The 16,590-nt window shown below is 39.3% G+C and overlaps 1 protein-coding gene across 1 annotated transcript in view; it reads right to left on the minus strand.

Annotated features, from left to right (window-relative positions):
- Window positions 1-3,497: 3,497 nt before the first annotated feature.
- The window catches only part of LOC140453242 (dynein axonemal heavy chain 5-like), a 293,833-nt gene continuing 280,740 nt past the window's right edge, over window positions 3,498-16,590 (minus strand). The window contains 3 exon segments of the mRNA XM_072547816.1: window positions 3,498-3,822; window positions 9,777-10,011; window positions 13,369-13,521. Of these exon segments, the coding sequence (XP_072403917.1) occupies window positions 3,671-3,822; window positions 9,777-10,011; window positions 13,369-13,521 (540 nt within the window). The 3' untranslated portion in view covers window positions 3,498-3,670.

Here is a 16,590-nt window from a genome sequence, read left to right on the forward strand (position 1 = left end):
TAGTGCAGCTATGAGGTTAGCATCATGCTGTCCATCAACAAGTCTTCTATTTTCATTTCATTTCATAATGGATAAAAGATTTTTTTATATTTTCATATGGACTTGCACCTAGATCCCATTGTATATTAATGCCCCTCAGGGTCTTGTCAGTTACTGTATACTTTCCTCTTGCATTTAACCCCCTGACATGCATCACTATACACTTTTCCAGATTAAATTCCATCTGCCATTTCTCCGCCCAACTTTCCAACTGATCTACATTCTGCTGTATCTTTTGATAGCCTTCCTCACTATCTACAGCTCCACCAATATTAATGTATCTGCAAAATTACTAATCAGACCACTTATATTTTCATCCAAATCATTTATATCTTACAAACAGAGGTCCCAGCACTGATCCTAAGCAAAATATTCACAGACCTCCAGTCAGATAAACACACCACCAGAATTACCCTCTGTCTTCTATGACCAAGCCAAGTTTGTATCCAACTTATCAATTCACCATGGATTCAATGTGACTTAATCTTCTGAACCAGCCTAGCTTGCCAAATGTTTTAGTAAAGTCCATGTAGACAACATCCACTCCCCTACCCTCAATCATCTTTGCCACTTACACAAAAACACAAATTTATGACACAAGACCTCCCCCACACAAAGCCAAGTTGACTATCCCTTTTAATGCTTTGCCTTTTCCAAATAAGAGTAAAGAAGTGCACCCACAAAGTGTGCTGAAGCATCATGTAGATTTACAGTTGCCTATATACATTAAAGCAACTTATTATTAAAATATTCATCTACAAACGTAATAGTGAAGGGTTGTTTGCCATTACAGTTTAAAACACATTGTGGCACTGAAACCTTTTGAAATGATCTACAGAATCCAGCACTGATTTTCCAAAATGTGTGTATAAATTTCTAAGTGAGAGATTTTAAATAAAATTATTCTTGGACTCATGTAGTAACTAGTTAATGATGTTGATGAAATGACTCAGGCACAATTAAGGAACACAAATTATGTGAGCTTGCAAAATTTATTACATGATTGCCTAAGATTTTGGAAGACAAACCAAAGTGTTAAAGCACCATTCAAGGTCAATACCACTTTCATGCTTCACCACCACATGACTCAGGGCAAAACAATGGACATTAAGAAACCGTGAAAATAGGCACCCTCATTTTGAATCACATTTTCCTTTTTACTATCTCCAGTAAACACATTTTATGTCTCAATGTAATTTGTTTCTTACAGTTTTAATAAATTACTAATCAGCACACCTGTACATTGACCCTGATAACAATTCTCATCAAATAGACAAGAAACAGATATCCATTTTATACCACTTTACTTAGCACAGAAGTCAGATATTGCCTAACAGGACAAAAACAAGAATACTAAATTCCAATAATCACAATAACATATCCCTATAGGGAAAAAGATGTTGATTGGTTAACTCATCACCTCTGAATGGCCTGAGCACTCTTCTCTCCAATTGCATACATGGTTCTTGTGGTTGTTTGAAACCACTCTCCTTCAGGTGAATGAATGATGTTCAAATCTACCATACCACACAGTTCTCAGGATTCATTATTACTAAATCACCGCAGAATAACACGTAAACAGAATCCAATGTTTTGCTGCTGGAACAGTAGCTCAGATTAGAACATTTTCCAATTTTGCTTGGATATAGAGGGTTCCATCACAATGTTTGCTCCAGCTAGAAAGGGAATTTTGTTGTGGCTGCCTTCTCTGGAGGCAGTTTAGAGGCAGCTAAAGAAGCAGGCAATTGTCGATGTGGGCTGATTCGAAGGCCCACCTCAGACTGAGACTTTCACTCGGCTTTACAAAATGCTGATAGCCCTCAGCCCCACTCATTCCCAAGTCTTGTCCATGTCATGTTACACCCTTTTCCTCCCTTTCCATGCCCCCTCATGCTCGCTGTACCCCTCATCCCACTTCAAATTCTCTATGTTACCCTTATGATTCCTCATCCAGTATATAAATTAGACAGACTTTAGAAACCAATTGGAGTTAAAAATAATTAAACTTATAACAATCTAATAGAGCTCTCTCAAATTCACAATTAACACAGCAAAAAAAACTCTCATTTAATGAAACCTAAAGACTTTAAGTCCCCCTCAGCGGTCAATCTCTTATAAAAATAAACAAACTTTTATTCAGTAATCATTTCAACAAACTTTGATTTAGTAATTATATCAAAGGTACATAACTTTATAATAGCTTCTTTAAATTGTCAATCAAATGTAAACTCAGCTCCTGTGCATTCTGAAAGGACTCAGCTATAATACTAGCACTTAGGAAATGTCAGCACCCAAATCTATTTAAATTGCAGGAATAAATGGTAATGGTTTCTCCTAAGCTATTCTGGATGGCCTGTCAATCATGCACACCAGCATTGTGTACTTTTTTACACTCTAGTCAACAGTTGTAGCCTAGTTTTTTTTTGCTTTTAAAAAGCTGGGGTTTAAATAACTTCAGATCATGGTATTTAAACATACCTTACCTGTCCTTTAAGAGCTATTATGTTTCCTCTACAAATTTGAAACTCTCAATGTGGTTTGAGGCTTAGAAGAGCAGAAACGAAATCAGTTTAAAGTCAACAATATTTTAAAATGGCTCAGCAAAATCATGCTTCATATCTGTGCGGTCTTGCTCCACCCCACCCCAAACAGGTGAAAATTGTAACAACTGGAAATGGGCGTGAGAGACTTCTACATGCAAGCCCTATCTGTTATTTTGAAAGGTCTTTGGAGTCAACCCAGCTGTTCAAAAATAATGCCCAATGTTCAGCTGCTTCTTTTCAATTATCATAAAAATTTCTCTCAATGAGTAACTTTGGGCACTTGAGTCCTTCAACACGTGGAAACAGAATACATGTGCAGACCCAGATATGTGTGTAAAACCCATGAGTATTAATGCTTAAGATTAACCATTTCTTTGCCAGACTTCATGACAATTATGATTAATTTTTTAAAATAGGCAAAAACAAATTTGTGTGTGTTTAACCAATAGCTTTCACTAATTACCAAACTAGTCACATCATTACATGGGGATAGAATGACAAGTTGTACTACCAGTCATTTGGTAGTACAACTTGAGTATTGCTGAAAAAAGATATTTTCATTTTCAATGGCAAGCCTATATCAGAGTCCACTTGTCAATAAACTAGCACTGTTTTCTCATGCAGTATAAAGTGATGTTCACCTTCACATTGGTATTCTTGTGGATTAGCAGAAAGTGAGGACTGCAGATGCTGGACATCAGAATCGAGAGTGTGGTGCTGGAAAAGCACAGCAGGTCAGGCAGCGTCCAAGCAGCAGGAGAATTTATGTTTTGGGCATAAGCCCTTCATCAGGAATGACCTCAAACATCATTCCTAATGAAGGCCTTGTGCCTGAAAAGTCAATTCTCAGGGTCCTTGGGTGCGACCTGACCTGCTGTGCTTTTCCAGTACCATATTCTTGTGGATTGTCCTGGTGAGTATAAGGTAATAAACTTTGATAAAATATATCTTTTATCAGCAATATTTCACTACAGTTGCCATACATCAGCAATAATTTCAGGTAACAGTGTTCTTGCTCAATTTGCTGCAACTGTTCCATTGCCACGATTACATTATATAGTTTAATACATTAAATTTACCTGTGCAACCTATTTCACATCACAGAGTAATGCAACACCTCTTAGTACCCAGTGATCAGGAGGTTGGTTTGTTCTCAAGTCAACAGCAGCAATATAGTTCAAATCAGTTCTCACAGGCTTTTTATAAATTGGACAGGAATACACCAAAGTATCTTTAGAACCTGTAAAACAAAAAGACAAAAACAAAATCACAGAAGTTACAGAGTGTTATAAAGGGATATATAAGAAATATACAGGTTTGAATCAAGCCAATAAAAGCTGTTGTGGAGAACCATTTTATCAATCACACGGAGATATTCTGCTGGAGAGCAGAGGTAGTCTGTTTAAGCTGTTGGATATAATTGGCTGCCTGCCAAATCTAACTGTGATCTCTTTACATGAAAACGTATAAGGTAATGTCAGTTTTGACGAGCCATCACATGAATGCTTTGACACCAATGGTAAGTCAAAACAGAATTGAATTCTGAGATCAACATTGAATGCATTCTTCACCAACACAATATATTCTTCTCTTTGTGGCTGTCTATCCCTTCAGTTTATCTACAAAGGGTGTTTACCAGAACCTATAGAAAACCATTCAGTCTTGCTTGCCTCAGATCCAAGACAAGTATGTGCCAATCCTCAGAGTGGCCCTTTGTAGACAATGCTGCACTAGCTTTCATAACCATTGGACACCTTCAGTGATCAATGGATAGACTCTGTAGTGCCTGTAAAGAGCTAAGTTTGATCATCAGCATCTAAGAGAAAAATATGGTCCAGGAAAGTGCCAATACTGATGGATGTCGATATGGTAATAAGGCACTGGAATTTATTCATAGCTTCACATACATATATTACCAGAGGAATGGCATTTAAAAGTAAGATTGTTTTGCTACAGTTGTATAGAGTGTTGGTGAGGCCACATCTGAAGTACTGTGCACTGTTTTGGTTTCCTTATTGAAGAAAGTATGTAAATCATTTAGAGGTAGTTCACAGAGGTTCACTCAACTGACACCAGGGATGGGGGTATGGGAATTTATTGAGGGAAGGTTCAACAGTCTGGGCTTGTATTTATCGACGTTTATAAAACTGAGAGGTGATCTTACTGAAACATACACAATCCTGAGGAGGTGATTTAAATATCTGGAAAGCACCCAAAGATAATGAAACAGGGATTCCCTTATTCCCACTGGCATTGGGTCATTATAAACATGGAGGGAGCTTAAGGATATAACAGGCAAAACCAGATATCTATATAGAGTTATATCTCTGATTTACATCTGATTGAGGAAATCTTTTGTCTGTATATCCTTCTCTCCATGAAGCTGCCTTCCACCCTGCCTCACTCAAAGACACCTATTCCTCCCGAGAGGATCCTGTTGACTTCTCCCTTCCCTGTGTGGTGCTATCCCTATACAATGCCACTGCTTCTGGAGGTCCCAATGGGACCACTCAAGCTTCTCTACCCTAATTCCTTCCTTGCCATCAACACCAAGTACTGGAAGTTCTGTTATACACTTACCTATTGAGATCTGTTTTATCAGTAACTAAACATAGCACACAGTGACATTTTGCTAAGCAGTTGACTGATTGGCAGGTTCAAATGCACCACGGTGACTAAAATGTTCAGATCCCTATCAGTGGCAGTATTCTCTTCTTGAATCACTCATCTGGGCAAATAATAAGGGTTGAGTGATATCCAGCACTTGCTCAAGAGGACCTTTTCAGCTTCTGTATTGATACCTTCCAAGAGATCCAGGCTCTGTGGTGGATCACCTATATTGGGGTTAGGTCAGTCAACTCTCCAGAGGTCATATGGTCAGTGGCACTTGTTTCCATCTCCTGACAGATCATCCTTGCACCCTTTCTCAGGACAGGAGCAGGCCTCTCCACAAAGGATGCACTCCCTTGATACAGTGCACAAGTCACTCAGGAATCTTCAATATTACCAGATCCTACTTCACTCAAGCCAACTCGCTATGAACACTGCAGATTCTGCAATGGTGTTGAGTAAGTTGCTTCCCTCCAAATCCATAAGACTGCTTGCCTTCAGCAAATCCCCCCACCCCGAGCCATTTTCTGAAGCTGTTCTTCAGCTTTCAGTCCAAATACATAAATATGGCCATCTGTGTCAAATCACATGATGACTCTATGATGTTCATAGCTATGGACAATCCTGTATCTCATTACAACCCCTGAATTCCCATTATGGAGGAATACTTTTGCGCCAACCGGAAAGCCAGTCCTTGTCAGCCTTGTGATCAGTCAATGATTTTCTTCACCATGATTCTCTCAGTCCCCTCAGATACTATCTCACATGCCTGGCTTAGCTTCTTGTGATGTTCAGCTATTCATTCACTGAAGGACCGTCCCCATCTGAAAGTGTGGTGAGCCCAAGGAGGTGACCAGAGGAGGGATTGGATCTTACCCAAAGAAGAAAAATCATTGAAAATAGCCTATTGGTGAGTATAGGAAACTATAAACTAGCTCCAGAAGATACTCAGGCCTCTTTTGTTTACTCTCAGGAGGAAAGGTAAGCAGCTGGTCATGAAGGGTACAAGCGAATTATTTGCATTGTTGATTACCCTCCAGATGCGAAGGAGTGGTATGGCTCATAAACCTCTGTTCTTGTAGGATCTTACTGTCAAAGTTGTGCCAACTGAATGATTGAATGATTGAAATGATTTGAATGGATGATTTTATTGTCATGTGTATTTTACAGTAAGAAAAATAGTAAAATACAGTGAAGTCTTTCCACTGTTGCTGCAATCCAACACATTTTGAACAGTTATAAGAATAAGTTAAAAAAAAAGAATTTGCTTAAAGAGAGTTTATTAGCCCTGAGCAAGTTCATCATCAACGACGCCTGCAACACCATCCCTCCTCCACCGTCTCACTGCCGTCTACACCAGACCCAACCAATGTTGTAGTTGCCCATCTACAGGCACCATCTCTTGCCCCTGGGCAGGTTCTTCTCTGCTATTGCTTTGTGAGAACCCAACCAATGATGAAGTCGTCAATCCTCAGGTACCATCTTTTGCTGCTGGGAATATCTCACCAACATTGCCTCCAACTATGTAGCAGGCACCAATTCCGATGTTAGGTCCCATGCTCACCCTGGAAAACTAACAATTGGTTCATTCACCACGGCATCGAGGGCTCACCACAGTATTCCTCACTGCTGCCGATGTCATCTATGCTCAGGACAAGAGATAAGTAAAGGATGCGAGAAAAAAAAAACAAGAAGAGAAAAAAACAGAAAAGAAAAGCAGTCAGAGTGGACAAGTCTTTGCTCAGGAGCCCAAACAGACCAATCACATGCTATCAGTCTGACTACAGTTTTGGTCACTTTTGGGAATGGCATGCGTAAAGTCAAAGAGATCCCTGATTATGAAAATATGCTCACTCCAATTGTTACTGGGGCCAAGGTCCATCAAATCCATTGTCACAACTTCTAGGGATCTCTTTGGGATCCAGGGATCCCATTCGAGGGTGAAATTAGTTCTTTGTTCGGTCAAAGCACACCTCCCAAAATTTCAACAGTCATGATCACCTTCAGCAGCCATTCTGGGCCATGAGCATCACTGTCTCATCACAGCAACCATTTTTTTCATTGTTTGGTGTTCTGTTCAATCACAAACTACTTCCAACATTTCAGACTTAAGTGTCGCGAAAGATGAGTTGCTTCACTGCACTCTATCAAATCTCCTCTCAATATTCTCCTGCGCTTGAAAACACAGCCCTATTTTCTCTAGACTTTGCTCTTGAAACAAAATTGTTTTACTTCTTTGCATTTCAATTGAATCTGAAGATTATAGTGTTCTGTGAAGCTCAGTAATTGCTATGAAATGAACAATGTAAATAGTTCCCACTACCAACAGCATCCACAGATCTTCAGTTGAAGAGTTTAACTTACAATAAACAGAAGGGCTTGTCCTCCAGATTGCATTTGAGTGACCCTTGCTGAAGGTGCAAGTGTGGATGCTGGACCTCTCTGAAAACCCCAGGGTCAAATAGCACATTATCACTCTCTAGCCCAATCTAGGAAAATGGCTATTAGGGCATGATAAACAGTGATTCAACCAAATCTTATGGACACATTCACCATGTTAGTGAATTACACGATCCAAAGATGAAATTATTTTTCAATATTTTGACATACTGCAACCTAACATTGGATATATGACACAAAAAGTCAATTTGGTCCAACCAGACCATATCAATATTTCTGCTTCTCTCACATTTCCCACCTGTTCTCATACAAATCTATCATAACAACTGTTTGTTCCCTTCTCCTTTATATTCTTGCTTAGCTTCCCTGTAAATATTTGCTTTAATCACACCTTATGGTGGCAAATTGCCCATACTCACACTCTTTGGGTAAATAAATTTCTTCTAAACTTGGTGACTCTCTTATGATGATGGTCTATGCTTCTTCCTCACTAGAGCAAACACTCTTTCTGTATTTACTATATTAAAACCTTTCAGAATATTAAGACCTCAGTCTTCTTTTGGCAAGAAAAAAAGAGACCCAGCCTGTGAATGTTTCCCATTCTGTATTTTCACCCATTTCTGCTATCACCCTTACAGATCTTCTCACACTATCTCCAATGCATTTTCATTCTTTTTATAAAATAGTGATGAGAACCGGTTTGGGACAGGTTTAGCATAACTTCCCTGTCCTTTCAATCCTATCTTTCTAGAAACAATACCTGGTGTTTCTAATGCCCTTGCTTACCTGAGGATCCCCTTTATTTGTACTCCAAGTACCCTTTGTTCCTCCAACCACCTAATTTGATCCTTCCACATAATAAATAACTTCCCTATTCTTTCTATCAAAACATATAACTTCGCATTATCTATTTTATAAATGTTTTTCCACTGCAAGCTTATTACTGTCCTTTAATTTGTAGCGCTGACTACCACAACCCCTGCAACTAATCCCCCACCTCTCTCGCCAGCCTCCCACCAACCCCCATGATTTGGTGTAATCTGTGAATTTAGAAATTGTGTTTTTGTTTCTGAAGATTGAATTGTTTATTGTAAACTCTGAACAGTGGTGCTGTCAGCATAGATCCTTATGGGACATCATTTCTGCCACTCAGAATATCCATGCTCTGCTGTTACTCATTGTTTTCTTCTTTGAAGCTAGCTAACAATTTATCCTGTCACTTATCTCCTGATTCCATATTCTTTGGCATTATTGATTAGCCTCCTATTTGGCACATTATCAAAGGCTTTTAAATATCTAGATAAATTTCATTTACTGCATTACTATAGTTTATTCTCTCAGTTGCCTCCTCACAATTCAATAAGATTGATTAAGCAAAATTTTAAAATCCATGCTGATTATTCATTCTTCTATTCACTCTTCTTGTAACAGTTCCATTATATTTGGATGAATCCTCACAAGATGGTGTAAAACAAAAATGATAGTGTTTTGAGATTGTGAAATATACAGGCAGAGATTTTATAGTTTAGATTCCCTACAGTGTGGAAACAGGCCCTTAGGCCTAACAAGTCCACACCAACCCTCCGAACAGTAACCCACCCAGACCCATGTCCCTCTGACTAATGCACCTAGCACCATGGGCAATTTAGCACAGCCAATTCACTCGACCTGCACATCATCTTTGGACTGTGAGAGGAAGCCAGAGCACCCAGAGGAAACCCACGCAGACACAGGGAGAACATGCAAACTCCACACAGACAGTTGCCCAAGGCTGGACTGAACCTGGCACCCTGGTGCTATGACTGAGCCACTATGCTCAGTGATAGAGAAACTCATTACTCACTGCTCTTTCAACTGTGAAACTAACATTACATAAGGTAAACTGCAGAAACCCATTAAAACACAGTTACAATTTATTCAACAAGACAAAACATTTTCAAAGATTTTTGTAGTGAGACTAAAAGCATAAAAGTGGAAGTTCAAGTGAATTGGAAGATTTCAATCTCTGGAGACTTCAACATCATAGGAACAAGGCATCACTGACAGGAGTTACTAGATATATGAATTTAAATAACATACTTGCTGTGGATATTGGATGAATTACATTAAGATCCAATTGCTGATGCTATAAGACAAATTATAAGTGCAATATATTTCAATGTGTGAGCAACATTTCTGACTTACTGTGGTGGTTGATAGCAGACATATGAATAACAGGCAGAATTTCAAACAGAACTTTTGGCTTTGATTCTGTCAGTCTGTTGTTACGTCGATCCCATCCAGCACCTTCTAAATACAAACCATAGACAAAGACTCCCTCAGAAGGAGGCTGCGTAACATCTTCCTTTGATGATCGAGTGACATCACTGTGAAGCATCACACTGTCCAGAGCCCAGCCCTTATGAAGCCGAGTAACTTCCTGTTATTAGTTAAAAGAAAAGCTAATTTTAATGCAGAATGCACAGGGAAGGTAACTAATTGCATATTGACGTTAAATAGCCACAATTCCTGTAAGATTTCCTCGCTAATTCTTCTCATCATAAAATGTCAAGTAAAGCTGTGAATCTGTTCCAAGTTGACTTGCAATGTTCAGGGTCTCCTTAGAGGCAGTATCAGTCTTTGCCTTTTTGCTAAACATTGTAAGGAAGTCTAATGTTGTACTTTAATCTTCCGGGGTGACTTACCATGTTTTGAAGTAAAGAAGGTCAGCACTGAAAAATGCGAAATCTCCTTCACAGAATATCAAGATTAACTGGTCACATGCATAATAAAACTTTCTCAAATGTATGCATTGTTGTCTTAATTTCTACCTCAAATGCACCCTCACTCTGATACAAAGCAGTTTTCATAGTTCAATTTGTTATAGCAGTGAGCAAGATGCCCTCTCTGAGTTACACAAATTATTTAATGAAGAACGATAAGGTTTGAACTGTAGGTAGAATTTAAATAGACTGAGGCTTTTTTCCCTGGAGCATTGGAGGCTGAGGGGGTGACCTTATATGGGTTTATAAATTCATGAGGGGTATGGATAGGATAAGGTCTTTTTTCTAGGGTGGGGAGTCCAAGACGAGAGGGCAAAAGCTTAAGGTGAGAGGGAAAAGATTTAAAAAGACCCTAAGGGCTAACTCTTTCATGCAGAGGGTGGATGGAATTAGCTGCGAGTGGATGTGGTACAACTGATATGATCACAACATTTAAAAGGCATCTGAATGGGTATATGAATAGGAAGGGTTTAGAGGAATATGGGCCAAATGCTGGCAAATGGGACTAGGTCAGATTGGGCTGTCTGGTCAGTGCAGATGAGTTGGAGCAAGGGGTCTGTTTCCAAGCTGTATGCCTCTATGTTACTGGGGTGATATATCCCAAAATCGTTTCTCATGGGACTTTTGTATTAAAAAATTGCACAGAAAGAGAAATACATTAGCAATGAAATTGAAATTGAAATTGGCATCAGTGTTAATTGTATATTAATTATTTAATTGTATTCAGATGGTGGCCATTAACTGGAATTCAGTTATGCTTCTACAGAGAGGAAAAGATTGAAAACATAGTTGTTTGGTTTGGCAGTATATATTTGCAATGTGCATCGCTGGAACCAAAAGCTTCTCAGTATGTAAAGACTAGTCTCAGGTTCAGCACTACATGGCTATTTCAAGTAAAATGATCAATCAGTTTGATGCCTTCACTCAAGAAACTGTTGGGATAGGAATATTTATTAATATGTTGCTCCAACAAAGGAAATTTAGGACCTTCATTACCGTGGGTCAAATTGATCCAGATATCAACACACGTCAGCAAAATTACTATGATGTACTTTATGACTCAAGCCACATTGAATGGATTTGACATTTTATAACTGATAGATGGTTTAGAAAAATACGCAGAAGATCTGCCAACATCTTTGGAGAGAAAAACATGTTTACCATTTCAGGTTCATGCCCCATTTTTAGAACTCAGAGTACTTCACAGATGTTTTCCAAGGTACCACTGGCCCTCATTTTGTTCTTTCCACCTTTGACCTCATCGCCACTCTACCCGTTACCCCACCACCCATGCAAAACCCATTTCTTTGTCTTGCTTAAAACCTGTTACATTTCTACGTAGTTCTGACAGTGGGTCACCAGTCTAAAATGTTAATTCTGCACTCTTACTAAAAAAAAGTGCTCAATGTTTTCAGAGTATTTTTGGCTATATTTCAGGTCTCCAGTGTCTATTGTGTCACTGTGCTCTGGTAGCATGTGTGGGGAGAGGAACAGGGTTAATGTTTCTTGTCAAATGAGTCGCCTTTTCTGAAGAGTCATGTTCAACTCAAAAATATGAATTCTCATTTTGACCCCAGATACACTGCCAGATCTGATGAATATTCCCAATATTTCCTGCTTCTGTTTCAGTTTACAGCATTCTCAGCATTTGGCTTTAATCATTCAGAGGCGTTCTGCTTTTGTGGACAAATTAATGCAGTTTCAGGACCACACTAATTAAGTATTTGTTCAAGGTGGCATTACTGAAAGTTTGAAGCAGTACTGCTTGAAGGCAAAGTTACTTTAGGACTGGAAGATGCTGAGACTCCTTCATAAGAACTCAACAAGATTTAAGTTAAATTTTACAAATCATTAAAAAAAACTCAGCACTTTCTTCCTGACCTTGTTCTTTTGTAACCAGGTCAGTTAAGCTGGAATGCTTTGATGATCAAACAACTGTATCCTTATACAGGATCAAGAATAATGAAGATATTTTATGTTTTGAACATAAAATAAATCAGTTACTTGGTAGCTGAAATCTTCAGTGTTATAAAAAAAAAGACATAGGGGGTGAATCTTACCTTTTATGACAAAGTGCAAGTTGCATCAAGTTTTTAGGAAGGATTCTCACCACAAAGCTGAGCAAGATTTATCACTGTATCTCAGCAAGTGTGCCTCATTAACTAGCTACCCCATCTCTAAGGCATTACCCATACTCTGTTCTAGTCCATCTTACTATACTCCATTCCTGGAAGAACATGCCACTCAGAGGATATCTGTTGTACAAACAGCATTATTTGCACCTGTGCCATCTTTAAAGGCCCATGGTGTACCCATGCAAACACTATCAGTCCATAGCAGCCTTCCACAATTCCTAATATTTGCCTAGGACATGGTGCCCTGCTTTGTGGACAAGGATCTGGTGGTCCTGGTGGACAGAGTGGTTCATGCACAGGCACCCTCTTCCCCAGGCAGTGGAGCCTCCAACAAGCATAAATAAATCACATTAGGATTATCGGCCAGGTTTATACCACGTCCAATCATGGAATCACATCTAATATTTGACATTATATTTCAGGTTTTTACAAGCATGGGCTAGTTGAGTACAAATCATCACTCTGCCTATTGTAAAGAACAAATAGAGGAGCTTTCTTTCAAAAGGAAATTGCATAAGTGCCTGAAGGGAAATACTTTTCACAGCTATAAGGAAAAATAAGAAAATAAGACAAGCTCAAACGTCTTACAGAAATCTAGCATGGACTGGAAGGGGTAAGTGGCCTCCTTTGATGCTATAACTACTTCATAATTCAATTGTGATTTTACTTCTAAAAAATGATTAAATCAAAGAACTTCAGGACACTTTGAGAGACTCCATCGGGGAAAATACATGTAGAGAAATTCAAATCCCCCATCCATCGCCCTTGCAAAAGAAAGATTTAGTAAACAGAGGCTTTGCCCTAAATTCTTGGTGTACATTTGACTATTTGGCTCATAATTAAGATTAACTGGATGAAAATGATGCACTATTGACTGACCTGTCTCATAGCTGTAAGGAATCCTTGAGGATTGAAGAAACCTGTCATCCAGAAACAGTTTGGCCTCCCTTCAAAAATCCAAGAGTGGAATTGATGGTTCCTTTCTAGTAACTCAGTGAACCAGAATCCCAAAGTACTTGAAGCCCAAGATGCCTTTGTAAAATTAAAAGGAAGAAACTATAATACTATTATACACTGAACACAGATTCAATACAATACTTACAAATGTTTTCTAATTAGAATCTGCATATATTGGTCAAGATATTGCACAATAGATAATTGTATCAGAGATTTCATTTTTGCAAAACATATTTTGTTCCAATGTCACTTTGGATGGTAAGAAGACATTAAGATATGCATGGATATATAAATAAGTATTCATTCAACTTACTGACAGATCTTGCTCAGACAGGTAGCTGGTTTATATAGAAATGATTTCAAAACAGGTTGAAATTCCCTCTGCACCACGTGAGTAAGAAGCTTTATTCATAACCCAAAAAAAGCACCCTATATTGCACCAGAAAAATAGCTGTCTCCTAGACAGCTGACAATGGGTGGCTGACAATGTTTCAGGTATGTTTGAACATTGACTAATTAAGACTATATTGATACTAAGGCTTCAACTTTCACAGGACAGAGAGCCTCACTCTCATTGTGAAAATGGCAGAGAGGACTGAAGATCAGAAATTCTGCCCCTGAGCATCCATCCAACACCATTTTCCCAGCTTCAGGAATGGTGATGAGTCACATTTCACGTATGTGCATGTTGTGGTGGCAGCTGCCAATATACAATGTGTAGCTGCCTCCAATTGCAGGATGGGGGAAATCAAGACTAGGGGGCATGTTTTTAAAGCGAGAGGAGAGAGATTTAAAAAAGGCATGAGAGACAAATATTTCATACAGAGGTTAGTTCGTGTGAAGCATTAACTTCCTGAGGAAATGATGGATTTGGTACAATTACAACGTCTAAAAGACATCTGGATAAGCACATGAATAGGAAAAGTTTGGAGAGTTTTGGGCCAGGAGCAGGCAGGTGGGATTGGTTTAGTTTGGGATTATGTTCAGCATAGAGTCATTGAGACGTACAGCATGGAAACAAACCCTTCAGTCCAACTCGTTCATGTCATCCAGATATCCTAAATTAATCTAGGCCCATATGCCAACATTTGGCCAATATTCCTCTAAGCCCTTCCTATTCATATACCCATCCAGAGGCTTTTTAAATATTGTAATTGTACCAGCCTCCACCACTTCTTCTGGTAGACACATGCACCACCCAATGCATGAGAATGTTACTCCTTAGGTCTCTTTTTAGTCTTTCCCCTCTCACCCTAAATCTATGCCCTCTAATTCTGGACACCCCCAACCAAGGAAAAAGACCTTATCTATTTATCCTATCCATGCCCCTCTTGATTTTATAAACCTCTATAAGGTCACCCTTCAGCCTCTGCTCTCCAGGGAAAACAGTGCCAGCCTACTCAGCCTCTCCCTATAGCTCAAATCCTCCAACCCTGGCAACATCTTCTCTGAACCTTTTTTTAAGTGTCACAGCATCCTTCCAATAGGAAGGAGACCAGAATTGCACACAGTATTCCAAAAGCGGCCTAGCCAATGTCCTGTACAGCTGCAACATGACCTCCCAACTCCTATACTCAGTTCTCTGACCAATAAAGGAAAGCATGCTAAATGCCTTTGTCAGTATCTTATCTACCTGAGACTCCACTTTGAAGGAACGATGAACCTGCACTCCAAGGTCTCTTTCTTCAGCAAAACTCCCCAGGACCTTGCCATTAAATATATAAGCCCTGCCCTGATTTGCCTTTCCAAACGCAGCACCTCACATTCATTTAAATTAAACTCTGCCACTCCTTGGCCCATTGGCCCATCTGATGAAGATCCTGTTATACTCTGAGGTAACCTTCTTTGCTGTCCACTATACCTCCAATTTGGTGTCATTGCAAACTTACTATCTATACCTCCTATGTTCACATTCAAATCGCTTATATAAATGATGAAAAGCCATGGCCCCAGCACCGATCCTTGTGACACACCACGGGTCACAGGCCTCCAGTCTGAAAAGCAACCCTCGACCACTACTCTCTGTCTTCTACCTTTGAGACAGTTCTGTATCTAAATGGCTAGTTCACTCTGTATTCCATGAGATCTAACCTTGCTAACCAGTCTACCATGAGGAACCTTGTCAAATGCCTTACTGAAGTCCATATAGATTACATCCACCACTCTGCCCTCATCAATCCTCTTTGTTATTTATTCAAAAAAACTGAATCAAGTCAGTGAGATATAGTTTCTCACTCACAAAGTCAATTTGACTATCCCTAATTAGTCTTTGCCAATCCAAATCCTGTCCCTCAGGATTCCCTTCAACAACTTAAACACCATCGATGACATGCTCACCAGTCCATAATTCCCTGGTTTTTCCTTACCACTTTTCTTAAATAGTGGCACCACGTGAGCCAATCCCCAGTCTTCAGACTCCTCACCTGTGACTATCGACGATATGAGTATCTCGGTAAGAGGCCCAGCAATCACTTCCCTAGATTCCCACAGAGTTCTAGGGTACTCCTGAACAGGTCCTGGGGATTTATTCACTTTTATGTGTTTCAAGACATCCAGCACTTCCTCCTCTGTAATATGGACATTTTTCAAGATATCTATTTCCCCATTCTGCATCTTCCATGTCCTTCTCCACAGTAAACACTGATGAAAAACATTCATTTAGTATCTCCCCCATCTCCTGCGGTTCCACACATTGGCTGCCTTGCTGACCTTTGAGGGGTCCTATTCTTTCCCTAGTTACCCTTTTGTCCTTAATGTATTTATAAAATTCCTTTGGATTCTTCTTAACCCTATTTGCCAAAGTTATCTCATGTTCCCTTTTTGCCCTCTTGATTTCCCTCTTAAGTATACTCCTACTGCCTTTATATTTTTGTAAGGATTTACACGATCTATACCTGACATATGCTTCTTTTTATTTCTTAACCACAACCTCAATTTCTCTACCAGCATTCCCTATACTTACTAGCAATGCCTTTCACCCCAATTGAACACACTCCATCTAGATTCTCGTTATCTCACTTTTGAAGGCTTAATAATTTCCAGCCTCCATTTTCCTGCAAATATCTGCACCCATCAACTTTTGAAATTTCTTGCCTAATACTGTCAAGATTGGCCTTCTTCAATTTAGAACTTTAACTTTTAGAT

Source organism: Chiloscyllium punctatum, chromosome 26 (assembly GCF_047496795.1).
Source record: "Chiloscyllium punctatum isolate Juve2018m chromosome 26, sChiPun1.3, whole genome shotgun sequence".
Taxonomy (NCBI): domain Eukaryota; kingdom Metazoa; phylum Chordata; class Chondrichthyes; order Orectolobiformes; family Hemiscylliidae; genus Chiloscyllium; species Chiloscyllium punctatum.